The sequence below is a fragment of the Pseudomyrmex gracilis genome, unplaced genomic scaffold, assembly GCF_002006095.1.
Source record: "Pseudomyrmex gracilis isolate BER0280 unplaced genomic scaffold, ASM200609v1 scaffold_7, whole genome shotgun sequence".
NCBI classification, from domain to species: domain Eukaryota; kingdom Metazoa; phylum Arthropoda; class Insecta; order Hymenoptera; family Formicidae; genus Pseudomyrmex; species Pseudomyrmex gracilis.
The window spans coordinates 308,977-335,663 of record NW_018020591.1 but is presented as its reverse complement, the minus strand read 5'-3'; the positions used below and the strand labels follow the sequence as shown (position 1 = coordinate 335,663).

General features: G+C 39.4%; 2 protein-coding genes across 5 annotated transcripts in view; one reads left to right on the top strand and one right to left on the bottom strand.

Annotated features, from left to right (window-relative positions):
* LOC109859052 (glutamate receptor ionotropic, kainate 2-like) overlaps positions 1–19,005 on the bottom strand; it is a 133,274-nt gene extending 114,269 nt beyond the window's left edge. For all 4 annotated transcript variants that reach the window (XM_020436910.1, XM_020436927.1, XM_020436919.1 and 1 more), the window contains exons 1-2: positions 18,765–19,005; positions 13,463–13,654 (exon numbers count right to left, since the gene is read on the bottom strand). In XM_020436910.1, coding sequence (XP_020292499.1) covers positions 13,463–13,547 — 85 coding nt within the window. In that variant the 5' untranslated portion in view covers positions 13,548–13,654; positions 18,765–19,005. The remainder of the gene's footprint in view (positions 1–13,462; positions 13,655–18,764) is intronic.
* Positions 19,006–23,378: 4,373 nt separating this feature from the next.
* LOC109860037 (probable cytochrome P450 6a17) lies at positions 23,379–26,393 on the top strand. Its single transcript, XM_020438881.1, has 5 exons — positions 23,379–23,913; positions 24,021–24,546; positions 24,656–24,877; positions 25,318–25,569; positions 25,646–26,393. Exons 1-5 carry the CDS (start codon positions 23,578–23,580, stop codon positions 25,816–25,818), a joined length of 1,509 nt encoding a protein of 502 aa, XP_020294470.1. The 5' UTR covers positions 23,379–23,577; the 3' UTR covers positions 25,819–26,393.
* The last annotated feature ends 294 nt before the right edge of the window (positions 26,394–26,687 follow it).

The following is a 26,687-nucleotide window of genomic DNA, read 5'->3' as shown; positions in this document are numbered from 1 at the left end:
ACAAAAATTTTACCAAACTTAACAAATGTTTTTTTGCTGGCCATATAGTAATAACAAATTTCTTGCTATTCTAGCAAATCTTTTTTTTTCCGTGTACACGCGGCATACACCTCGTCGGGATGCAAATAATCGCATCGATTTCTTTTTGACTCCGGAAAAGGATATATATATTGTTCTCCCCCCGAACTCTGGAAACGTCTCGACTCGTGTTTTTCCCGTTCCGTTCACACAGAACGTAAATGGGGGAGAAAGAAAGTTAAAGAGAGGCATTAAGAAAATTGTGTCCGCTTTCCGGGACTCCTATTTCACCTCCTACTCCGGACTCGTTTCGATCTGCAAAAGTACCTCAAGGGTTACTCCTCTCCCGAAAGATTCTCCCGTTCTACTTTGTCTCTTAGAATTAATTATTCGATACGATGTATATATACACACACACACACACACACACACTCACACGAAAGTGTCCGAATTAAAAACGAATGTCGTCGTCGTCTTCTTGACCGGTGATTCTCTCTTGTGTGGCTACTCTCGTTGCACACGAGGGTACTTAGCCCGCGCGGAGCTTTAGGTGGAAATCTGACAGGTTCAGGGGTAGCTGAAGCCCTCGGGTGTAATCGCATTATGACCCCTTGTGTATAGCTCTCATTACACCCCCGCCCGACGGCACTCCATCATCGCACCCCCTCCTCCTCGCTTCTCTCCGCACAGACCGGACGAATGGGTGAAACAAAGCTTTATCGTCGCGCCAACCCTCCCTAAAATACGCGGCCAACGCAAGAGAGTTGGCGTATGTATATATAACTCTAAACATTTTAATGAACCGGTCCCGCGTGATATCTAGCGCTCCCTTCGCACTATCACAACCGCCGTTTACGCAGACATGAAATTTCGCCGCTTTATTATATTTATTGCACACATACACATGCGTGTTACGCGCACACGTACCATATTATCACGCGAATGTGCGATTCAAACACGTACCCCGTGTATTGTCCCCCATCTGTACGCACACACGCGCATCTTCACCAGATGTGATTCAAATATACGCGGCGCATTGTGCTTTCCGAAAGAATCGAATTTTCGCAATTTCCTACCGCGTGACGCGCGCCCGAAACCGAATTTTCCGAAAAACGAATTTCGAATCCTCTCAATTCAATTCTCGCGCGCGAAAAAAATAAAGTGTCTGTTGGTAGCGCGCGCATAGGTTCTTTTTTTTTTTCGTCTGTGTGAGAACACGCGATGTACAAAATATCACGGTCGATCGGAGATAAGCTCGACTGTGGCTGTGTTCTAGACGGGATTTCGGGCCGTTTGATCTCCTCATCCGTGACGGCGAACGACGCGACGTTCGTTACGCATTCCGACAGAAGTGCGGGTTACGTGTAAATTAATGAAGAGGGAAATGAATTGTTTAAACGAGAGAGAAGCTACGTCGAGAACCATTTTTTTTTTTTTTTTAATAAAAATTAAACGGAATATTTATTCGCGTTTTCAGCGAGCAGTTTCGGGTAACGAAAATCGCGAGAATTTTTGAGAAAAACGATGATCTAACGTAAAGATACGATTATTGAGACGCCGCTTGAAAAAGCCGCTTCAAACGCTAATGGCCCTAATCCATCAGAGGGGAACCATCACGAGTCCTCGTTGTGATTGACGGGAGAGGTCAGTGGTATCTGATAAGGCATCTTAACTGCTCCGTTCACGTCAGAGAATGATCGGGGGATTAAGAACGCGCAAGGGAAAACCATCCCGATCCGTATCTATTCTCGGTCTAGAATCTAGGCGAAGACACAAACGAATCGACACGCGCGCGTCGATCGTTGAATGCAAATTTGCGCGTTCAGCCAACGTGAAATAACGTTTGACATCGTTACCGTCGTCGTCGTCGTCGTCGTCGTCGCGAGCGTTTCTAGAAGTCAAATATTTTATTATTGACTCTCGAGAGTTCTGTCGTTACGAGAAGAGAGAGAAGGGGGAATATTACTTCAGTTTGTCGAACTTTCTATCTTATTTCCAGGAATAAATAATTGTGTTTTTTTTTTAAACTTGAAACAAAACACGCGGCATTACGCGCGACTTACAACTTGTTAGTGCGACTTTGGTGCGGGAGAGGCACGTAGCGTCTACTTGATGAAAAATACATACGATGAGATATAAGAGAAGTTTACGCGATACAAAGTAGAAAAACCCATTCGAAATATTACAACGCGGTACGCAAAAATATCTGCTGTTTTCTTTCCCGCCGGAGAGAGACGGTCTCTCCGCTACTATCTTTCTATTTCGGAAACGTTTCCGAATATATATATATATGTATATACGCGCGCGCTGTTGACTCGATTTATTCCTGACCCGATTATGTCTTGAAAAACGGACTTTCGACAGGTTCTCCACCCGCAGCCATTCGCGCGCAACCGACAAATATTTCGCGGTTTGGCTGATGCCTCGGGAAGACTGAGAATGCATGTGCAATTTTCCCTCCCCGAATTCTTCGGGGATGCATTCGCAAGGCGATTCCGCAATTCCACTTACACGCGAGTTCCACTTCCGCTCTATTCCTCTTTCCCTCCCCTCGCAATTTATTTATTTCGTTACAACGGGGAGGTGGAGAAGAGGAGTTCAATCAGCGTCAGTCGTTATTCGAATATATCTCGGCGAATATCGATCTCGCTTCGCCGAAGTAAATCTCAAGTCGCAAAAGTGACGAGGAATTTTGAAATATGCATCTGCGTTTTTTTCTTTTTTTTTTTTTTTCAAGGTAAAGCGTACACGTGCGATGTAACAAATGAGATCACGACCCGGAAAATGGCACCTGAAGCATAACGTGCGCCCAGCTCATGCGCGCAAACGTTACACAGATCAGAGAAAATCTAAAGTATGCGACAAATTTAGTGTGTATCTTATCGATTCGTTCACCTGTTTACGGAAATGTCTGCCATCACGTCGGCGGCATTACTTTCTGTCGTGTGTGCCCGACAGTTCGTTTTTCTTATCTCGGAAAAGAGCGAGGAAACAGGATTCTAAATCAAAAATATGCGACATAAAAAATCAACAGATATCTCTAATATGCTATAAAGCTGCGAATACATCCGCGAAACCTCCGAAGTGCAGAAAAAACTTACGTACTTATTTATTATCTTTCCAAATGTGTGTCACCTAGTGTGCGAACAACCGTTTCGTGTTCGAGGAACAAATCGCGCAGCTCGTTCGAATTTCTTCTGTTACTCCAAAAAAAAGAGAGAAACTTCGTCAGCGACTATGGTAGCGAAGATTCGGAAAAAGCGCGCGCAATCATCCGGCGATTGAATTCGAACGTCTCGGTCCAAGTTTATTCCGAAAAAAATACGAACGAAAACTTACTTGATTACGGGCATCTTCGGACGCGTTGCCGCAAACTTACGTTATTACTGACTTTCCCGGATATTAATTTTTCCGATCGATCTGCGCGTTCGCAGATCGATCACTCGGAACGAATTATTATCAAAAGATATTGATGAAGATTTTTGCTCAAATAAAACAAAAACAACACACACATACACAGAGCTAATAATTCAAGTAAATAATTTTTCAAAATACTTTTTCAAAATAAAAGAAAACAAATTGCAATCTCAACTCGCCGACTGCGAACCAATGAATTTTGTATCGTCTTTTTGACTTACCCCCACACTAACAAATTGACACAAGCTTCCCTTTTCCGAATAACATGTTCGCTGATTCCTTCCCCGTTTACACGCGAGAACGGAAAGATGACCGCGACACGGAGGAGCGCGAGGAAAACGGATGAGTCAGGAAAGAGAGCAAATACTTATGAGTTACGAGTGTCTCGGAAAAGTTTACAGCCGGTTTCGCATCGAGCGTTTCGATCCCGTGAGTTTAAGAGGATCGGGAAACAGAGGAGTTATATGGATAAGCGGCGAAAAGGAAGTGGAGAAAGAAATTGAGAGAGGTGATCTGCGCGGAAAATTCCAAGGGAAAGTGCACCAGCGGGAAGAACGACCGGGGGAGTGTCTCTCCGTTCGGCGAACTATCGCGGAGTTATTAAGAGCATTCTTCTGTTTACGACGCGACTTCCGCCGTCCGAGAGAGCCGTTTTCGGTGCCCTCCCTTATCCCTCCTCTCACTCCCTCTCTCTCTCTCTTATCCCGAGATGGACGACGATGGCTGCGACTCTCTCACGAGTCACGCTAAGCGATTTTTATGATTTTTCGCCGGTTCTCTCCGCCGCGCGCTTCAGTCAAACAAACAATCTCCGCGTAAATGTACATATATTATAATATAAATTAAAGGACACGTATATATGTTACATATGTTGTGTGTTCTTTAATGAATTAACAAAAGCCAAACTCGGTGGGTGATTTAATTGAACTCTACTTTTATATATCGATGGCTTAAAGCACACATGTTGTATGTCCACTTTTCGTCGAAATTGAATTTGAACATGCAATAAATAGGTCTTTGACAGTTTCTTTATGTTGTATAAATATCATATATNTATCTATTTTATAAATATGTTAAAAATAATATTTTTAGCAATCGTACACAGGTCATCAATGTTGTATCTTCTAGATATTTTTATTGCATTATTTTAGTAACTAGAACAACACAAGCGCGCGCTGCGCGCAAGCTATTATTGTTTTTATTTTAACATATTTTAACATATTGTTTTTACTTTAGTCACGTGTTTTTAAGAACGTAACCAAAGTAAAGTCACGTGACAGGGAAAAGAGTAAAAAAGAAAATATTATACATATACATATATTATATATAATATACATATATTATAGATAATATTCTATATCTATACATAATACACATACATACACACACACATATACACACATATATATATATATATATACCGTAATTACGTGACCGAGGTCAGTGATCCCCCCGACAAGGCCGCGCGGCCGATGTCAGTGACATTACTGTAGTATGTATATAATACAATATAAAATATAATATTATAAATATATAATAAATTATATGTATAATATGTATTATTTAATATTAAATATAATATAAATTACAGTCACGTTATTTTCACGTGTTGTGAATTTTTCTACTCTTTCCTGTTACGTGACTTTACTTTAGTTATGTTTTTAATTTTCTCTACGTATACGATGAACTGTCTCAAAATCGCTTTTCATTATTTACTCTCTCGATCTTACCAATTCGATTTGACTCGATCAACCAACCAACCAATCGGCAACGCGGAAAAGAGGCAACAATAGATGCGATACATTCGACTCCAAAACGCGCGGAACACATGGATTTTTTTACATAGATTTTGAAGAATGAAGCTTATGTTATTAAATAAATATCTTCAATAATGTTTGTTTTACACATAAAACATTGTTCATATCACGTAAATAGTTTTTATTCAATTTTAAAATACTATTAAACCTTTAAACCCGGTTTTCTCGGTATTACTAAAACTGGACATACAATATGTGTGTATTAAGCCATCGATATATTATGTGTATGTGTGTGTGTATATATATATGTTGTGTTCTTTAATGAATTAAAAAAAGTGAAACTCGTGTGCGTGATTTAATTGAATCCCACTTTTGTTTGTGACCAAAACGACCAATTAATGTTAAAATTAAAATACCAGCGCAACGCATTTTATCGTAAACATTCGGTTTTTTGCGTAACCAGAAGAAATATATTTTTCACCTATATACTTATATACCTATTGGTTTTATTTTTTTTAATAAATATAAATAAAATCGTATTATTACTTATTGTATTATTTATCTAAACAGCCGTAAACAATGCATTAAATGTAATCTGGGCAAATGTTGAATGTGTAAAATTTGCTTGAAAAATATGTTGCAATATGTTACGGTTTATTACGGTTGTAGCGTGTATGTGCCTGTACATTTTTGTCGCAAACACGGCTCGGACATTTTTCCGGACATATTTCACTGAGATACTTGGTCTGACGCGGTGAAAAAATATGCGCATGATTATTAAAATATTAATTATATGTTAATTATTAAAACGTTAACTTATCACGTATATATTAATTGTCATACATATGTTTTACAAGAGACACAATTTATAAATAAAAAAAAAAAAAAAAGATTCTTAAACAGAATCTCCCGACAAGATTTCGTTCCGTGCGTAAAACAAAGTTTCGCGAAATAAAATTAAAAAAAACGCACACTCTATAGAAATAAATACAATACACACATTATAGTCTCATGATCAACTTTTCGCGCTAATTACTTTAAGAGCGGCAAGTCGCCGAGTTTATTAAATGAACAAAATATTAAAGATTTCCTTGTGTACGTGATGAAATTCACGAAGCCCGCACTAATTGAACGCGCCTAACTTTCTTAATAATAATGAAATATGCAAACTAAACGAGCACGTAACGCACGTTACCGACTTGCAACAAAGATGTTAACGTTGATGATATTGTACAGCGAGAGAGAGAGAGAAAAAGAGAGAGAAGAGGTGCATGAAGCTTCGAGATCTACGGAGGAAAACTCTCAAGATACTGATATCCACGTGGCGCCACGAAGTCGTATCCCTCTCTCTCGCCACCCTCCTCCCGGCTCCTTCTTAACTTTTGCCATCTCCCTTCTGTCTATTTGTCTCTCTTTCTTCCTCGATACGTACATATACATGTATATGTGTATATATGTACGTCTTCTCCGGGTCTTTTATATTGCGTTACCACAGTAGTCTGATTTCCTGCAGTGTAGAATCACAAGTCGCGGGGGGTGGTCGACCTCACTTTTCACCAAGGGATGGCGCGGACGTGTGTGTGTGTGTATGTGTGTGTGTGTGTGTGTGAACGATGCAATCAGAAACGGGAAAACCGAATGATCGAAAATAGATAAACACACATCGAAAGCCGTGTGTCGGAAACAAAGTGCTTACGAGTTACAATGTCATTCGGTTTCTTTTGTTTGTTTTCTTAAAATATCAGCACGTGTAATATCTTCAATATTGTTTTTTTTTCGTTAATATACCGTCGCGGTATTAGCGAGAGAAATTCGGTTTTTTGATAATTATAGTAAAACAATTTTCAACATATATATACATCGAGAGGAATCGCATATTTTACGTAAATTACACGCTCGATATGTTCTCGCTCGTGATAGCCAATCTGCAGCTTTGCTCTCCGCTTCGGGAGATTCTTCGGAGATGTGTGCCCAAAGAGAGAGAGAGAGAGAGAGAGAGTCCAGCGCTGTGTAATATCGTTAATCCGCCGCTGCGCGCTTCTTGGTGTTAAATAGGGGAATCAATTGGGAGCTCAAAGTTTAAAGAGCTTTAATCTCGCAATATTATATATAACCCCGAGAGAAGCGAGAGCGAGTGTGTGTTCGTTCGAGCCGCAAATGAAGTTGCGGCCCCAACGTAGCTTAAACGAGCGAGAGAGTTTTCCCCTCATCAATTTTCTCATTGTCGCTACGATGGAACAAAGTAATAATATCGCCACCGTCTCACGCGATCGCATAAAGTGATCGGCGACAAGTGACGAAATTATTAAGGTGGCCCGCGAGCGAGGAAAGAACAAAGCGTGTCGAGAGTTTCGAGATTTACGACGAGAAGAAGCGAAAAGGGGGAAAGAAAGTAAAGGAAGAACTGTCGGGGAGTTCTTCCCCTTTGTTGTGTGGAAGTTACTCAGCTCCATTTATTCGCTCTCTTCTTTCGTCACTCGCTCGTTGACAGGAGGGAAGGAAGAAGGAAGCCCGCGGGAAAAGCCGGATTTTCCGAGACATCTTCCTCGCGTGACAAACGCGATATCCCGAAAAACGTTCTTGGATGCGATATTGTTGCAGAAATGTTTCGAAGATTTCGTGAATACGAGATGTGTAACGGATGAACTCGATGCACACACACACACACACACACACACACACACACACAAAACGTATCGTGTGTGCATGATGTACGTACAGGGATGGACGTTCAGGGAAGATAAATCCGCCATATTTGCATTTCCGCCTTTCATGGTTGTGAAATATTTTTGCGCTTTATATCGTATTACGTCGTATTGTACGCGGTTATCGATAAATTCGGCGGAGGGAAGGAGCGAGAGAGAGAAGGAGCTAAACGCGTGCGTTTTTTCTCGCTTAAGGCGAACTTGGACTTTGAATGTGCGAATAATCGCGCTAATAAACAAATCATCGGATCATCATACCGCGATGCACATCGCGTGCAAGTTTGGCTTTACTCAAACGTGTCATTCATCCGCGGGACGAAGTTTCCGTGAACGATTATCTATTAAGCGACGTCGAGGAGGAGAGCGGACGCGGCGCGAAAAGTACGACCCGAATAGAGCGTAAATCACAATATAAAAGCAAGCCTCTTTTATGTTACAATCTCTCTCTCTCTCCCTCTCTCTCTTTCTCTCTTTCTCTCTTTCTCTCTCTCCCGTGGATGAAACTCACATTGCAGATGAATGGTGAGCATGCACGAACGATTCCGAGACCGTTTCCTTTTAAAAGGCGAGCTTAGAACCCCGCCAGGGAAGATTTACTGAAAGGATGAATACGGACGATTAACCAGTGAATTTCCTGCATTTCCCGTGCACGGGCCCCCGCTTTCTTTTTCTTCGTACTTCGCGCTTTCCGATCGATCCCCCTCTTCCTCTTGACGACGCGAGACGCGCAACACTTTACGTGTCGATTCACAACTTCGCGCGCGCGCGCGTGTGTCTCTCGGTGAATAAATAATTTCTGCGTCAAGTAACTTCCAACTTTGGGAAAGAGAAACACTTTTCCGCCGTTCCACAATAAATCCGACACACGTTGAAAAAGCGGGCGCTGCTGATCCTTCTCTCCGAATTTGCGACATTTTTGCTGCTCGTGATCGAACGTTGCCGACTGTTTCCGAAATAACGACGAATTTCCCGACGAGATTTTTGTTGCACGCTATCACTCGAATTGTGAGGATTTTTTTCACGTCGTTTATGGTACCCAAAAAAAAAAAAAAAAATAAATAAACGTTGTAAAATAGACGTCGATTACGTCCATTTTGTGCGTAAAAAAAAAGGAAAGAAAAAAATGAAAACGGCTCGAGCGAATGAACCGAAACTCGGTCGTGGTCTTTTTCTCTTTTGTGACGTTTTCTCCCTTTGTTTCACGCGCGGGTAATATTAATTAACGAACGAGGAGTGTAGAGAGTTGTACTCGCAGCGAGCAAATTAACGGAAAGCTGTATTCGAGCCACGGATTTATAAACATCGCACGCGTTTAAACAAACACACACAAACAAATATGTGTGTAACAAATATGTAAATAAATGTTCAAATGTGTAAACAATTTATTTCGCAGTCATAATCAATTTGCGGTTGTTCAGGATATCACGGATACAAATTTGGGGGGGGGGGGGGGGNGGGGCGAGAGTGGGAAGAGAGGCGTGTTTAGTTTTGCGCGCGACACGTTAATCAATCAGCGAAACCAATTTATTCGAGCATTATTTAGACGTCGGCGGGGTGTTCTTGTCAACTAGACGCGCTCGAGTAAGAGAACTAAAGAACGGTCTGCCGGAAACGATTTATCGTGATAAAGTCTTTCGAGACAAGATTCCCTATCCTTATTTATCCGTCAAATTAACGAACGTTGATTAGGCAGCGTGATCTAAGCGAAACTTACCCCAGTTTGATGACAATTAATCACCCGTCCGCGTCATTTATTACTCGAACTCGAGGAAAAATGCGCGATATTATCTCGCATTTATTTTTACGTTCTCTATCATTTGTGTGGCGAAACACGTCTCGGGAGAAACAAACTCTTCGCACGTGTGCGAATTGTCTCTGGTTTGAGATTCAACGTTTTTCTCGAGAACATCGCGCGAGAAGAAGAACGTCGCTATTTTCAGAATTTTAAAACTACTTTCCTCGAACTGTGCAGATCTGACAAAAACTGAGAGATCTCTTGAAATTAAATAACCAACCAATCTCGAAGTACATGTGCGAGATTTTTTTTTTTTTTGTTTTTGTTTTAAACAAACATCGCGCTGTTCGAGGTAAAATGTGAACATAATTACGACGACGTGTGTGTTGTTACGTTTTAACGTGCGTCTTCGCCCATGTCTCCGTGAGCTAATAATTTATTTTTGCAATCGGGAATCTCGCGCGTTGAGATAATATTGTCGCAGAAGAAGCTAACGCGGATTCAATTGTGACGACGACGACGCGCGCAATGCCGCGAGTCAGAGATCTCGTGTTGCGAGAAGCGTTCGCGAATTAGAATTCAAAGGAGCTGCTGTAAATTATCTCCTCCTCTTCTCTCTCGCCATCATCTTCCCCAAGTAATATCCAGTGTGTTTCTCTTTATCTTTGTACCCCACTTTCCGCGTTTCCGCTGTCTAAACGTCCTTACGTGTTACAACCCGGAGCGAGCGCGCGAACATCTCGGGGGCATTCAAGACGAGAAATCCAATTTCAATGAAAAGGCGGAACAAGAGGTTACGACACGAGACAAATATCGCGTTTCAGAGCGAAACGCTCCGCCGCCGCCGCCGCCGCGCGGTTATGTACATGTTGTCTGCGTAAATTCCTCGGGCCTGTCGGCTTACTCCGAGAGAATTTAACCGATTTATTGTGGAAACGAGAAGAGAGAGAGAGAGAGATAGAGCGAAGCTCGGAATTTCGCTTTTCTTCTCTCGCGTATTCAAACTGTATTTGTACAGAAACGTTTTTCCAATCGATTTTCACACCGAGATTTTCGAAAGAAATTTGAAGAATTTATTCCCCAAAAATGTATATTTACTCTTAAAAAGAAATCAAATTAAAACTGTGTAATGTACTGTCAAAATTACGATTAGATTCCGATTTAGTTTGCTGGTGTAATTGTAAATTTTTTTTCTTTTAAAATGTTGTTTTTTAAATCTCTCTCTCTCTCTCTCTCTCTCTCTCTCTTCTTTGCACTGTTGGTATGGCAAAGCACCAATAATTTGCACCGGTCATCCATATTTAACAGGAGGTACAGCCGCCCAGCTGCAAGCGCTTGCACGAAGCACATTAATTAACAGCAACCGTACTAAATACACGAAATCTATTATTGCTCGGTATCCGTGGGGATCACGCCAGAAATCTGGCAGTTATTTCAAGCGATAAAATCGTTCGCATTGTTCTCGCGCAAGTGATGTATCGACTACAGTGGTGTAAAATTTTTTAATCGTTTCCTTTCCCGACAAAAGCAATTACTTTGTAAATTTTCTCTCATCAGAGCAAGATATATTATGTTGAGAATAAAATCGATTTTATTAATCTGCAATTTGTGTAAAAACAAATATATTAAATCCGCGAGCGCGGAAGTAACATTCCGCGCATCACAAGACGCGCGCAATGAAATATATTCAGTATAATAATTTACGTCCAAATAATATTTTGCAAATTTGGCAATTTCGAACCATATCACGGAATATTTTATGCGATATATACTGAATTTTGAATTTTCTAAAATATTTTAATTTCAATTTAAGTTCTCTTTTAGTTGAATATGTATTATAAATAAATCAATATAAATGTTTGGCAGGCCAAAAGAGATTATAATCACAAAACGAAATAAATAGAAAAAGACAAAAAAATATAAAAACATTAACTAAAACACAGTCTAACTTGACTAGGACGAGAAATATCTGACAATGCAAATTGTTCATTTATTCGCTAAATTAATTATGTAACTCAAGATTTTTCACGTTAATAGATATAAAAAAATCTTGTGAAACATCGTCAATATTAAGTCAAGAACAAAAAAGTCGAAATATATCAATTCCAACTTTTCCGTCATTTTGAGATTTCACATCTCATCATGTTATCACGATAATTTAAATAATCTCGTCTCTTTCTCGCGAAATTTACATAGGCGGATTAATAAAACGGAATTATCAACATTTTCATCGTAAAAATATAACAAAATATTACAATGTGATTTACACATTTCCTACTTGTTAAAGTGCAGATGTCAAAATTTTCCCACTGTACAATATATATTCGTACATACACAAACTACAAATATTTGAATAATCAACTTAACTGTTAAATGAGACAATCATTAAGTCAGTATGTTTGAGATTATTTTGAATAACTTTCTGATTAAAATATTGATTTAAAAATTCCCTCGTTATCGTGCATAATAATTCATTTAATAAATACATGTATTATTGTATAAATACATGTATTTATACATGCATATTGTATTGTATTTATAATAAATACATTAATGAAGAAAAACAAATGCACAAGAAAAAAAAACAATAATTTAACAAAGATGTAAACCAAATACCAGTAGCTCGAAAGATCTTATTGGATAGCTTATCGGAGCTTCATTAGTAACACGATAACGAGTAAGTTCGAGCATTATAAACCTGTAATCTGATGTGTTAAGTAGCTTGACTCTATTATGACGCTGTAGTTTCACAAGAAGCGCAAGTAGTACTTGCGATTTCCGGAAGCCGCTATTGTATTACGTGACATCACGTGATTGAATTTCGTAAATTACCCATAAACGCGATAACAACACGATATTCTAATTGAGTAGTAGCAAGTACTGTTTTTTTTTTTTTTTCACAAATTTGCTGTTAAAAAAACAAAACTGTTGCTTCAAAATCTTTTTTGATAGAATATCCAGCTTCTTTTTTTTTTATCAAATTTCTTTAGATTTGTTTTCAATCACAAAATATAAATTACTGTAAATTCGCCAACACACGTTGTACAGACAATAAGAAGATTGTCGAACTGACAGAGGCGCAAGAAAAAAAACGCGCGAGTACATGAAGGATAGACAAAATTGCTCGCACCCGAGGGAGTACTTCGAGATCCACATACGTGTCTGGAGTGCAATAATTATTATCGAAGACACTGTCGACGGACGTAACTTAGAGGCAACTTCTACAAAAGTTTGATTTGAGAAGCGGCTCTTAGGGGTGAAGTTTTCGGGGGAGAGAGTCTTGTAACACGGGAGAAAAAGAAGCGAGTCTTCGAAAGTGACGGGGTGAGATATCAACTCGCGCGCGAGTCCGAGACCCGCCATGTTTGACAAAACTTTTTCTCGTTTGATATAAAACCACCGGTTCAATCGAACCGAAAAGTATTTCGATCTTGATATACCGTTTATAAATCGATGCGGAGCATATTCGACGGGTGAACAAAACACACACGAGCAGGATTTTGTTTGTTGTTAATCGTGATTTTTTTCGTCTTTTAAACGAAATATATTTTTGAAAAAACAGTTGCTCGTCGCGCGGACGTAAAGTTGATCAAATTGTGTAAGTAAATTGAAAAGTTATTAAATATATTTTTCGATTACAAGCGCGGCAGTGAATTGTACACAGAGAGAACGGTTTCTTGTAACAAATTTTGTTACACAATACAAATGTTCGAACACAACAAATATGAGTCAAACAAGTAGAATTAGTCAATCTAAAACAAACCGTTCTCTCCCCACACATGCAAAATCATTTCAAACAATTTGCAAAACGAGGAAATATAGATACTTACCAATCCTGACAACGGAGGGTAATGCGTCGAGCGGCTGGAGCAGCTGAAGGACGAAGACAGAGGCTACCAGGCAGCCCAGATTCATAGCTCATCTCGAAAGCCCACCGCCGCGGCCTCTCGGGGGGTGGCCCTTCGCACAAACACTACCGCGCAAACTATGTTGAACAAGATTCGCCACTCCTACGCATTTAACTGAAAGCAAACAGTCACACACACAAATACAATGCTGCAGAGAGTGCAAAAAAATGTTATTATGTTTTGAATTTTTTAACTCAATTTTTCGACCGCAAAACTTCTTTATTACGCATTTTTATTTTTTTATACCATCAAATTGGGGAAACTTTATATGTGATTCATTTGCTAAGATTAATTAAATGTTCAAAATTATACGTTCGAAATTATACGTACGTACACTCAAATTCCACATGCAATTGAAGAAGCTGTTGTTACACAATCTTAGATATTATCGCGTAGATAATATATTGACATAATAAAATATAATCCTTTCGGATTGTTCCACTTTCGAAAAAAAAATTGACGTCCCGTATCAATTTCCCCGTGTGTATTAATTAAAAATTAGACTACATCGACTTTTTTCGTACAAGTGAAATATGTAGGTGCGCATACACACGTGTGTGTTTACTACATATACGTTCGCCGTTCGTTGCGCGGTAAAATTCACAAGAGCCGGTCGCGTTCTGCCGCGAACGAAACATATTTTTCAATTTACGAGATCAGAGAGGAGAGCCTCTTCGTCTCGACTTGGTTGAAATTACCATTTCGTGTAAACGCTCTCGCGAATCCGATTCAGTCCGGTGTTCACCCCGCTCGAAAACGGTTATTACGTCCGCGAACGAATTTACATATTTGCGTCTCGCTCTTCGCGCATATTCTCTCGCGATAACGTGAAAAATTATCCTCGCTCGCATTATCATTTTATGTTTCAAATTTCGAAGAGGAGCGAAAAGCCAGATGTGTCTCCGCGTGTTACACACTTCGTGTGTTTTCTCCTCGCGCAAACGTCACGCGCGTACGCGACGCGAGCGTTTCGCAGAGACAACGAAAGACGTTGGCGAAATTACACATTCCGTCGGGATCGTTGGATTATTTTTCAAAAATAAAGCAAAAATAAAAAAAAAAAAGACAAAATCATTACGTACAATCGCGCGTGCGTGTTTGTTAGAACTCGCTTTCCCGCTCGCGCGCAATGAAGCTTTAACGTTAAGCGCATAATATAATTCAAATTTTAATAACTTTAATATACTGTAAAAGATCCAATTTAGGTTTAAACAATTTCCACTAATTTGCAGTTTCGTTTAGCGCGGTTCGTTTAGCAATTTTAATTAAAACCGATATGCACACGTCACAATAATAATAATATCGCTTGTTGTCGAATTTAAATTGTTTTCGGATAAAAAGCGGCTCTTCATTTCGCACGTCAACTGAATTAACTCTCCGTTTCTCTTTTCCTATCTAGCTCCGCGCAAGTAAATCGAGCAAGTAAATACTCCCGAACGACCGCGTGCGTGTATATATTCTCTCAGCGAACTTCGCCGTTCCTGTTCTTATTCACCGGATTTCTTGTTCGACCGCGCTGTCTCTCATAAATCGATAAAATTACGAAATAACCGCGTTGTTTTGCTCCCCAAACGCAGCGATGAACGCAAACTCGCTGGCGGAAACTGTCGGCATTATTCGAGTTTAATTCAATGTCGCGATTTCCTCGCGAGAAACGGCGAACAGTTTGGCGAAAACTTGGGTCGCGGTTTCTTCCGTTGTCGTCAACGATTTCGGAAGAAACAACGACGCGGACTTTCGACGGGAATTTCGCGCATTCGTCGTCGTTGCACCATGCGCGCAACCGAAGTCCGCGACGCGCAGACTTGCCGGCGACTTGTGTGACCGTGTGTGTACGTACATACGTATTGTACCTAAGGGCCCCGCGTACGATTCTCTCGCTCGAGACTTTATTATATGATACGACAAAAGGAGAAACGCGTTTCTTCTTACTTCCATTTTCCGACGCGCGGAGAGTCTTCGACCTGAGTAATTGCGGCTCCTTTATTCGAGGCGCGTTCTACAATGTCGCGAAGAAAAGAACGAGAAATATTCCAACGTTGGCGAGTGATAATCCCCGGGAGAGATACGGGCGAATATATACCGTTGCGATGGGCAATCCTTTCAACTGAGAAATGGAGTCGAGCAGTAGGTTTTCGAAGAGCTCGGTATAATTTTTCAGATGTAATTTATTTGAAAAACCACACTCATTGCGAACTCAGTGACGAACGCACACAGTTGTTTTTTTTTTCTTACTTCGTATTACTTTTCTAAAAGTCTCGTATTACTTTTCTCCCGTCCGTTCTGCTTTACATATTTCATGTACATTTTTCCCGACGGATATTTACATATGTGTATGCACACGCGCAGTGTCAGTAGTTTACACACGTGTGTAACGTCGGCTAACAGTAGTTTACACATTTAGATCCTTAAAAAAAAAAAAAAAGAAACGAAAGCAAACTTATGAGAGAAATTTCTCTCTCGACGAAACGCGGACGGAGACGCGAAGAGAGAAGTGCGAAGGAACTCGAGTAGAGAAGTGAGAGATCGCCGTGATCGTAATTAAAGCACCGAGGAAAGTAATTCGCCGTGAGGAATCACGACATACTGGCGCAATTTGTAATCTTGTAATTAGCACGTCGGAGAGATGAAAGGCCGCCAACATCTGGAAGGAAAATATATCCGGATCTTCTCCTTTCTCGATGCTCTTTCTCACACTCACACACACACACACGCACACGCACACATACACACACACTTTCTCTGTCCGCCTCGCGCGAGACTCCTTTTGAGGTGAAAACGAGAAGACTGTTAAACCAAATTCTTCTGATTCGTTCTACGTCGCGTTCAGGTTGCCGTAATCGCGACGCCTTATTCGACTATAATTCGTCTCGACCATAAAGCGCCCTAATGGCACGGGAAAAGACGCGGTGCGCGCGAGAAGAAAGGATGAAAATGAAGATGAGAAAATCGAAGGAGAAGTCGAGGATACGCGAAGAAAAGAAAGGGAAAGGAAAAGAAGTGCTTTAAATATATATATGTATATATATAATATATTTTTGCTTTTCTCTCTCTATTTTCCTCTCCGCGCGTCTCTGGCCAATTTTTTTATGATTTACGATCGTCCTAAAAACGTCTTCGCGATATCGCGTCGTGCCGACCCTCCCGGAGGAAAATAGGTGGAAAACGGCTCGCGGATCTCTTTCCGAGTTCTCGTTAACGCGATCATTTTCCCCGCGTTTTTTCCAATACGTAGATTGCACGGGCAATCCTGGAAGAAACGCTTACTAAGCAGATGATGTATGTATGTGTTTCTTTTTTTTCCCGCTTCAAAGAGCGAATTCAGATCGAGAACGATTCATTCTGCGCGCGGCAAAGCCGCGCAACGGACGATTCAACGTTTATCGAGCCTACCTCATCATCTCTATGTGTAAAATGTCTTTTACGTTTTTTTTTTTTTTTTTTTAAAGTACGGTTTATCAGCAGAATGTGGTTTTTTTGCGCATACGGGCGAATTTGCGGACGAAATTCATGACCGCCGGATCATTACGTGGTGGAAAGAGAACAAATCCCTTTACTAACTGTTTGAAATCTGCTCTTTTTTCTGCGGTAGATAATTTTTTCTCTTCACGTGTTACATTGATGAGAGAACAATTAGTACAGTCTTGCCAAAGCTGTAAAAAAAAAGAATTTAATTTATTCGCCCGCATGTGAATCTCGTGTGTGATTCTCGGATTTTGAGAGAACGACACGCGCTCGCGACGTGCGACCTCGACTTTTGTTCCTCGTGTTTCTTGATAATCCTCGATCGCATCTTCTCCCGTTAATTTTCCAGAACTTCAGACATCGATACCGTAAATTTTGATCATTTCGCAACACGATGCAATGAAATTTAATCGTTTACACACTGCCATCACAGCCAAGCGCGCAAAACCGTGGCGTGGAAGTGCATTTCACTTTTTTACAATCCGCTCGCTCATTTTAACCGTGAGAAATGAATTGTCGTTTATCTCTCATAAACAAAAACGAGAAAAGGGAAAGAGAGATATCGATTTAAAAAAAACTGATCAAATATTTATCGCGCGTAACACAAAGAGTTTATTATTTAACAGTGCGTAAATTTTTTAATTCGGCGCAATAAAATTTTTAATATATTTGTTGCACAATTGTTTTCACAAATCACAATATCGATAAATAAAACATTGAAAACAATTAAAACACTTTTATTAAAATTATTTTATTTGCATATATATGGTAATTTTAGATACGACACACTGTTATGTGACGTCCCTATCGATTTATTATATCGTTCGCAAAGATTTTAGAAAAAAAAACCTATTATTGCAATATTTGTATGTATATATATACATATACTTATATTTATATATATTTATATATATATTTATATAAAATATTTATATATACAATATATCTAAAATTAATAATGCGCGAGTTATTTGTTGCACTTTAATCAATTAAGCGTACAATAATATAGAAATTTACATAAACATTTACATATTTTACTGGTAATAAATATTATACCTAGAAGTAAACACAAACGATAGTAAACACAACAGCGCGATATTTGATACACACAACACATGTAACGTACACGATTTTGCATTGTGTAACCATAGACATATACATTTTGCTCTCCGGCCCCATTCAATAACTTGCGCGCGCGCGCGTACGTCCTTCCCCGCGCACCCGTCGTATCGAAAAGACCCCGTGGGGGATTAAAATTGTTATTGTCATCCCGGATATAAGGTCGTAACTGTTATTTAACTTCCGACCGATGACAAAACGGTAATTAAACTTACACGTTCAATATCGCACCGATAGCATCGCATCGGCGCCATCATGGATTACGCTCATCTTTCCGAAGTTGGCACTTTATTCGCGAAAATTCGATATAAATGTTGTATAATTATATATCGGGACACGATATATAATAGATTATTACCATTACACGCCGAGTAATTGGTTCAAATTTGACTTTACGAGTTGCAATAGTTTTTTGGGATAATTTATAATCTACGAAATATCTAATATTGCACACGCGGGATTAAATTTCAAACGGAATTGCATTTGCTCCGAAATTAGTTAAATCGGAACATATAACGTTCGATGCAGTTTGCATATTGGTATTTAAAACACATTTGCGGATATTTTACGATGCGCGTGTTCGTGTCTATATATAAGTGTATTATTTATTACACTATTAAATAATCAAATATTTTCTCACCTTTTTCCACGGCTCGAGGGAGTTACTGATTGAATCTATTGCCAAAAGAATCCTTTCGAGATCCCTCGATTAACGTTGCGATGACGTTCCGAGATAGATGCGCGGACATTTGATGTGCGGGTTACTTTCAAAATTACCGGCGCGAAAAGATACGCGTTCTTGCGACGTGCGTAAACATAACCTCTACGATAACCGAACCCTCGTCATCACGCGGAAACAAAGTATACACATCCTATCTTGACAGCGGCCGGCGCGCGACTGCCGCCGAGCTGTCGGTCGTCGACTCACGATAGTTGCCGGAGACGCCCGAGCGTCTCTGCTCGCCTCGAGGTTACCACGTGCGTGTCAACCAATCAGCACGAGTCAACCCACGTGCTCGGTCGGCACCCATGTGACAGCACTCGCCGTGTATCGCCGTTTCTTTCGGAGCAACACAATTCAATTTTGCTAATACATTATTTTTGCTGTAATGGTTATTGAATAATTTGTCGATTATTTTATTTATTTCATTCTTTCTCCATTTCAAACGTGTTTGTTACGTTTTAGTTTTGTGATTGTTTTATTTTATATCCGAAATATACTGTAATATTGTTTTTTAATGCACTTTATCGATACCCAATACTTTAAACATTATTTCAGGATAAAATGTGTTGTACAAAAAATAGTTTAAGCGAGAAGGCAAATTGTTCTATTATTCCTTTAAAAATTTATAAAACCAATTTACTATTGAGAACAATTTATAACATATTGGACACGTGTACAACATAAAATGTAATAACTGATTAATTACACAACCATGAAAAAATGTTATTATAACAAACCGCGAAAACACAGTACCGTATTTTGACGCGTTACTCTTCTTGTTTCGAAAAAGTTGTGCAAAGTCGCGTCGTAGAAAAGAAACTAAGGATGGCAGAAGCCGTCATAATAAGTTCTACGAGCTACTACCTGTGTTTTAGTGGCTCTTTCGCACTTTTCATGCGCGACTACACGCGTCGTAAACTTAAAGGACTTTTACCGGAATTTTGCTGGCGACGAATAAGGATCCACGTCGTCCGCACATCGTGAACTTCTTTTTCCTTTCTCATTATAAAATTTCACGTCGCCCAGACGCTTTCCTTATATTTCATGCGTAAATAATGACGTCGCAAAGTGTTCGAATATTGTTTTCTCTTTCACGAAAAGCGTGTATGACACATGTAATATTTAAAATATTTGCGTAACATTCCTCGTCGGAGAATTATTGTTTTTGTTGAAAAAGATTGCAATATCTCTTTGCACTTTCTTTCTCTCTCTCAAGTAATTTAAATTAACGAATTTTGTGTCGTGTAGTATTAAAACAATATTAAGCTACGCAATTTTTCACTTCGAGAGAAAGTGGCAGCCAGATACTACGTGTGATCTTAAAATTGTTTCTGTTACCAAATGCAAAAAAAAAAAAAAAAAAATACACGCAAATATTTAAATAGCGTAGCAACAGGTTTTACGATGATTCTGTCGGGGAGCGCAGGTTAGCGAAGACACGAACCACGCGTGATGAATTGAAAATCAAGTTTCCGAGTGGTTTGGAGTCGAAGCGCGGAGTCGAATGTGGCGCGCGAGCAAGTTGCTCACGCATCCGAAGGATGGCGATACACTCGATGTAGCTCGTGCTCGTCTCTTTTTATATTCCCGTTACACACCTTAATAAAAGATATAAGAGCGCATATCTCCACTTTCTACATTCTCTGCATTATGCAAGAAACATTTATTCTTAATTCGTAACTGCTAGCTTCGTACTTTAAAACCGATTTCAGGCAGTTCAATGAATGCAAAATTGAGTTTTATTCTCGCCGGGAGAAGAGAGGAAGGAGCGAGAGAGTGCGAATTTTTGAAAACGCGCGAATTTTCCCGCTGAAATTTACATAACGTGCAAAAATTGCGCGAGAGCATTTAATTTTTTTTTTTTTTTTGTTTTTTAACTGTAACACATCGCGCTCGATTTCAATTTTCAAGAAATTCTAATGAAATTCACTTCTTCCGATGTAACTTTCACACGCGACGCAATTTCGTTTAGTCTGAAATAAAATACGTACGACGCCAAATAATTGATCACGCTCGAGCGAATTCGCGGGTTGGTTGCAACGGCAGCAAGCGACACAAAAGTCCGCCTCGATTTCCGTGTGCGGACTCCTGCAAACGATCCGATCGGCGGTACCATTTTCTCGTGGCGGAATCCATTTCCGAAGCCGGCGTTTTCTCGAGACTCGTTCGTCATCGATTTCGCGCCGATCGAGACCGGCCGAGGGTGAACTTTCAGCCGCACAAATTAAAACCATTACTAATGGCACCGAGCCCCGGAAGGCTCCCGCCTTTCTCCCTTCGTTCCCCCTCTTATCCGGGGAGAAATAATTCGTCGGCGCACTCGCATCGACAGCGCCGGGAGAATTGCACTCCTCTTACTGTGGATCGCTGTGAAGAAACTTTGAGTGCGGTCAAACGCACCGACAGTGAAAAACGTCCGTGACCCGCCAGACACGCGGAGAGGAATAGTGGAGGAATTTATTATGGTCAGACATGAGACCGCGACTTCCTCGTGTCGACGCCCACACGCGCATAGACACATCGCGCAAGAATTTTTGCAACTATTATTATGCAATATACAGAATGTTGGAAAAAACAAAAAAACAAAAAAAAATAAGGACAGACACGTTGTACGTGTGTCGCGATGGAAATACGGTAAGAAATAACGTTTTTTTTATGAGAACGCAAACAATTAACTTTGAAATTCCTGGCTTCTTTGCGCTCGTCACATTTTTGCGAAATGAAATTCTCCATATGTATATATATATATATATATATATATACAGTTAAGAGTTTTCTCTTTCATGAGACGATGTTTAATGCAAGTCTCAAAATTCTAAAGTCCACGAACTTTTGCATTCGCAAATTTACAAACCTCGCATTGTTGAACTTTTCCATTCAGATGACTGCGCTATTGACACAATATAAAGTGTAATCTTATTGGAAAATATGCGACATCACGGGAATGCGTTCTGTGAAAGCTTCTGGTGGTCCGTAATCTTTTTTCTCGTATTGTATTTTTTTAGAAAAAAATAATAATATTTTTTTTATTGAGAAATCACTTCTCCGCGCAGCGTAAATCTCCAAAGAACGAATGTAAAAAAAAAAAAAAAAAATAATACTTTTAATAAAACTATCTTATTGAAAAATCGGTTCTCCGCGCAATTTAAATCTCCAAAGAATGAATAAAAAAAAAACGCCGAATAAAGAAATAAATACAGCAATTGAATTTTTTTTTTTTTGGCACTTTCTATGCGAGGAAAGAAGAAAGAAAAGAATAGCTGGCGATCCCACGGGAGGGAAAATCACGAGAGATTGTTCAACAGAGACGTTTCTTTCAGAACATCGTGTGATCGCGCAGAATTTTCATATAGAAAGACTTTTTGGACCGTATCCAGGATCAATAGATTTATCTTCTTTGAAAAGTAACAGTGCGCGCTGGTGTTACGTGCGAGCGAAATACAATTTTGCCGACATAAAAATTTTTAAGCCGATCCGAATCGATCGCGCGCGTATAGTTAATTATCGCGAAACGAGTAGAAAAAAAAAAAATTTATGTTTCGTAATCATGCGAGAAACGATTGATAAGTACTCGAAACGACGCACAGATAGCGACAGCAGTATCGGGTTGCTTGTCGTCGTTGACAAGTTTCGTTCTTCAGAGGAACAAACGTCAAACGCTGACTCGTTATCGCGCGCGGTGTGTTTGTATGACAACTCATCAAGAGATTTCTCGAAATTCTAGATTGCTCTCAGCAATTTTTTGACAACGCACCAGATCGCGCTTCAATGGCTTCAAAATTCACGAGGTCGAACTGCTGCCTCATCCCTTGCCTTGGTTCGCGGACCCGTGGCGCGATTTCTATTTGAATCTCTGAAAAAACTGGCTCGAGATGAAAAAGGAATTTTCGAGCAACAACAAAGCCATCGGTGCCGCAATCGGTCATTTTGAAGAGCGATCGGGAGACTCGTTCTGTCAAAGTGCTCTTGAAAAACACTCAGAGCGTGTCGAGCTAGAGAAGGCGATCACATTGCAAAAAAATAAATACATTTCAATCCCCCGATAAATCGTTATTTGCCTTTTCATCTCGGATACTTATCAATCGCTCCCCCTTTCCCTCGTACTTGAAACACCGAATGAAATTTCGAACAACGCGAGAGTTAAATTTTCAACGCGAATTAAATTTTAATTTTCTCAGTAATTAAATGATAATAATATCAGGTCAATTTTTCGAGCAATACAGAAAATTATTTATTCAATAAAATAGTATGTATAACCGCAATAGTAATTAACATATACAGAGTAATGTCACGGTAATAATTAGACACAATATATAAAATAATAATTTAATTTTTTCTCTTACTACGTTATTGTTTTTCATTAGAAATGATTAACGTTATCAGATGTGTTTATATTGATGATAGATAAGAGAAAATAAATCGACTAATTTTTCTCGTTGTCATTCTGATTATTTACAGTCGTGTATGTTTTGCGTTTGAAGTTAGGTCTTAAAGTCAAGATAAAAAACAAAGATATCGAATTCTTGCGATTCATCGTGACACATATGATTACATGACGCATTTAAACGCGTCTCGTCTTGGAGCAAGTTTTAGTTTAAGTGAACTAGGCGACGATGTAAAGACGGAAATAATATCGGAGATATATTGTTAACGTATTTCCGAGGTTTTAAGTTTCTCTTCACCGCCTGTATTTAACAAAACCAACCAGACGGAAGTAAATCGCGGGACGATGGAATATCTCGAATTACTGAGCGGCATTCTCGTCGCGATTCTCGCTCTGTATTATTACTTTACGTCGACTTTCGAGTTTTGGAAGTCGCGCGGCGTTCCCGGTCCGCAACCGATACCGTTTTTCGGCAATTTCAAAGATATTATCCTGTCGAAAAAGCCGGCGCACGAATACCTGACGAATTTGTACAGCACGTACAAAGACGAGCCGATGATCGGGATATTCGTCAAGAGGCAGCCCATACTTATTCTAAAAGATCCGGATTTAATTAAGAACGTTCTCATTCGAGATTTCGCCGTGTTCCCCATCAGACGAACCGAGAACATCTTCGAAAAGGTAATAAAATGCGTAAATACTTCAAGCTATTGTTTGCAATTGTTAAGAAGAGAGTTGCTTGCAACTGTGAGAGAGATGATTTGTTTTCTTACGTTCACACATTGTAGACCGAGCCGCTGAGTCAACGTCTCTCTTCTCTGGAACCCAAGAGATGGCGGCCGCTGAGAATGAGATTGTCGCCTGTTTTCACTTCCGGCAAACTGAAGGAGATGTTCGTTCTGATATCGAAGTGCGCCGATCATCTCGAGCGGCACATGGAGAAACTGGCGAACACCAATGAACCGGTTGAATGTCGCGATCTAACGTCCAAATACACGGTCGACGTCATCGGCACTTGCGCTTTCGGCGTCGAGATGAACGCTCTGACGAACGAAAATAGTGAATTTCGCAAGATGGCAAGACAATTGTTCGCTTCCAATTGGTACAACAAGCTGCTAAACATTATCAGAGACAACGTTCCGTCGATATACAGAATTCTCGGTTACGTTCTGCCGCAAAAAAAAGAAACCAAATTCTTCTTGCGCACCACATTGGAGAACATGGAGTACAGGGACAAGAATAACATCGTTAGACACGACTTCATCGACGTTCTGCGCGATTTGAAGAAACATCCGGAAAAAATAGACAACATAGGTAAAGAGTTCTCTTGCATCTTTTCTCTCTCGTATCAAAACACATCGAAATGTCTTGCCTTATAAAATCGTTGAGTTTATTAAAACACAAAAATTACGCACCTGCGCAGAATTGACGGACGCTTTGTTGGCCTCTCAAGCGTTCATATTTTTTATCGCCGGTTTTGAAACCTCGTCGTTGACCATGAGCCACGCGCTGTACGAATTAGCGCTGAATCAAAAAGTGCAGGACAAGCTGCGCGAGGAAATTCAACAGGAATACGCGAAATGCGACGGCGACTTAACGTACGAAAATGTGAAGAAGTTAACTTACTTGGACAAAGTTTTCAAAGGTGAGTCTCTTCGTTAAAAATCAAAACGTACAAATGAGACGAAAAATATAAAATCGACAGTCCCTACGTACAATTACTTATAAGTGTCACATTTTCAATTTCAAAAAAAAGAAGGTCACGTCATTCTCTTTATGATCACCAAATATTTACAACAATATTTATAAGTAAGGTAAAAATTTGAAACCGGAAAAATTCCTCAACTAGGAAAAAATATGAAGTTTTGAACTTTCAAACTGTTCTCTAAAATTTGCATTTTAGAGTCACGAGATTGTACGCAGGGACTGACGAAATATAATTTTTTTTTTTTGTAATTCTGAGTAAAGTTACGATAGATATTTTTTTTTGTTACTGAAGATTAAAGTGTGTCGCTTAAAAAAAGCGATGCTTAAAGAAACGCATTTTCGCAATTTGTGAGTTATTTGTTGTCGAACGCACTTCAGAAACCTTACGAAAATACACGCCGCTGCTGTTTACGATGAGAACATCGACGTCGAGTTATACTTTCGACGGCACCAAAGTTACTATACCGAAAGATCAACAAATATGGATACCGATTTATACGCTCCAACGTGATCCGAGTATTTATCCGGATCCAGATGTTTTTGATCCGGAGAGATTTAGCGAGGAGGCTGTGCGAGCCAGACACTCTATGTATTTCATACCTTTCGGCGACGGGCCGAGGAATTGCATTGGTGCGACAAAAAAATTCAATTTTATTTTTAAACATTTTCTACAAGATCAATTGTTTTATTATTTTTGATTTTTTAGGTGCTCGCTTCGCCATTTACCAGACCAAAATCGGCCTCGTAAAGATGCTGCGCAAATACAAATTCGAAACTTGCGCGAAAACGGACATACCCTACAAAGTGAATATACGTTCGATAATTTTGTCGCCACAAAATGGGATACACTTGAAAATAACCAAACTCGATCACTCTTAAGAACCTTTAAAAATTGTAATATTTTAATGAAGAGTTAAGAAGTTTAAAACTAACAACACGTAATTTAACGGTCAGTGAGAGCCTTACGCCGAATGTTCGTTGCGAAATAAATAAATATATATTTATATTTCTTTGTGTAAATTTTGTACACGTGAATTTTGAATGGAAATTTCAGTGTTTCGCGCCAATTTCACGCGCAACGAAGTCGCGCTCGAACGGCGCGAAACACTCGTGCAATATAAATATATATATATAATCTTTTTTATTTTGCAACAAACATCCAGCCTAAGGCTCTCATTGACTGTTAAATTACGTGCTGTTTAATATTGTATCTTTAAGTATAAGTGCACATCCAACACATATATATGTATAAAGATGAAGGATATTTGTATATATTTGTCAATTACAAAAACATAAATTATATCTATCTAATTAAATTAGTATTTTGATATTGTGCAATACGTTAAAATAACACCTCGCGTTGTGTCATATGTATCGGCTGACTAATTATATAAATTAATAATTGTAACAATAATATGAGTTAGTTTTGTTAAATATATACGATTGTTTCCACTCTTGTTTGTTTATCAATTGTTTTGACCGAGCAAACAAATTTTGAAATCGTTTCGTATAATTATTGGATCATATATCAAACATGTAGTCTTGACAAATATATGTATATTTGTCAAGTTTTTTATGCTTAATGATCCAACATTACATTTTTTTTAGAGAGGAAGTGATGCGATATGTACACACACGGTAAAGACGATGTTGTAATAATTCTGAACACCATTGGCGGTGTTAATTTCGATGGATCGATACGTTTCTCTCGCTAAGTTCGTTCCTTATCGCGCTGGGAAGAGCGCGAG

Bases quoted from the DNA above. Each gene is read 5' to 3' on its own strand.
- LOC109860037 (XM_020438881.1), top strand. From the start codon at position 23,578: ATGGAATATCTCGAATTACTGAGCGGCATTCTCGTCGCGATTCTCGCT. The intron at 24,878-25,317 runs GTGAGTCTCTTC...AACGCACTTCAG, and splicing joins CTTGGACAAAGTTTTCAAAG to AAACCTTACGAAAATACACG. The intron at 25,570-25,645 runs GTGCGACAAAAA...TTGATTTTTTAG, and splicing joins CGGGCCGAGGAATTGCATTG to GTGCTCGCTTCGCCATTTAC.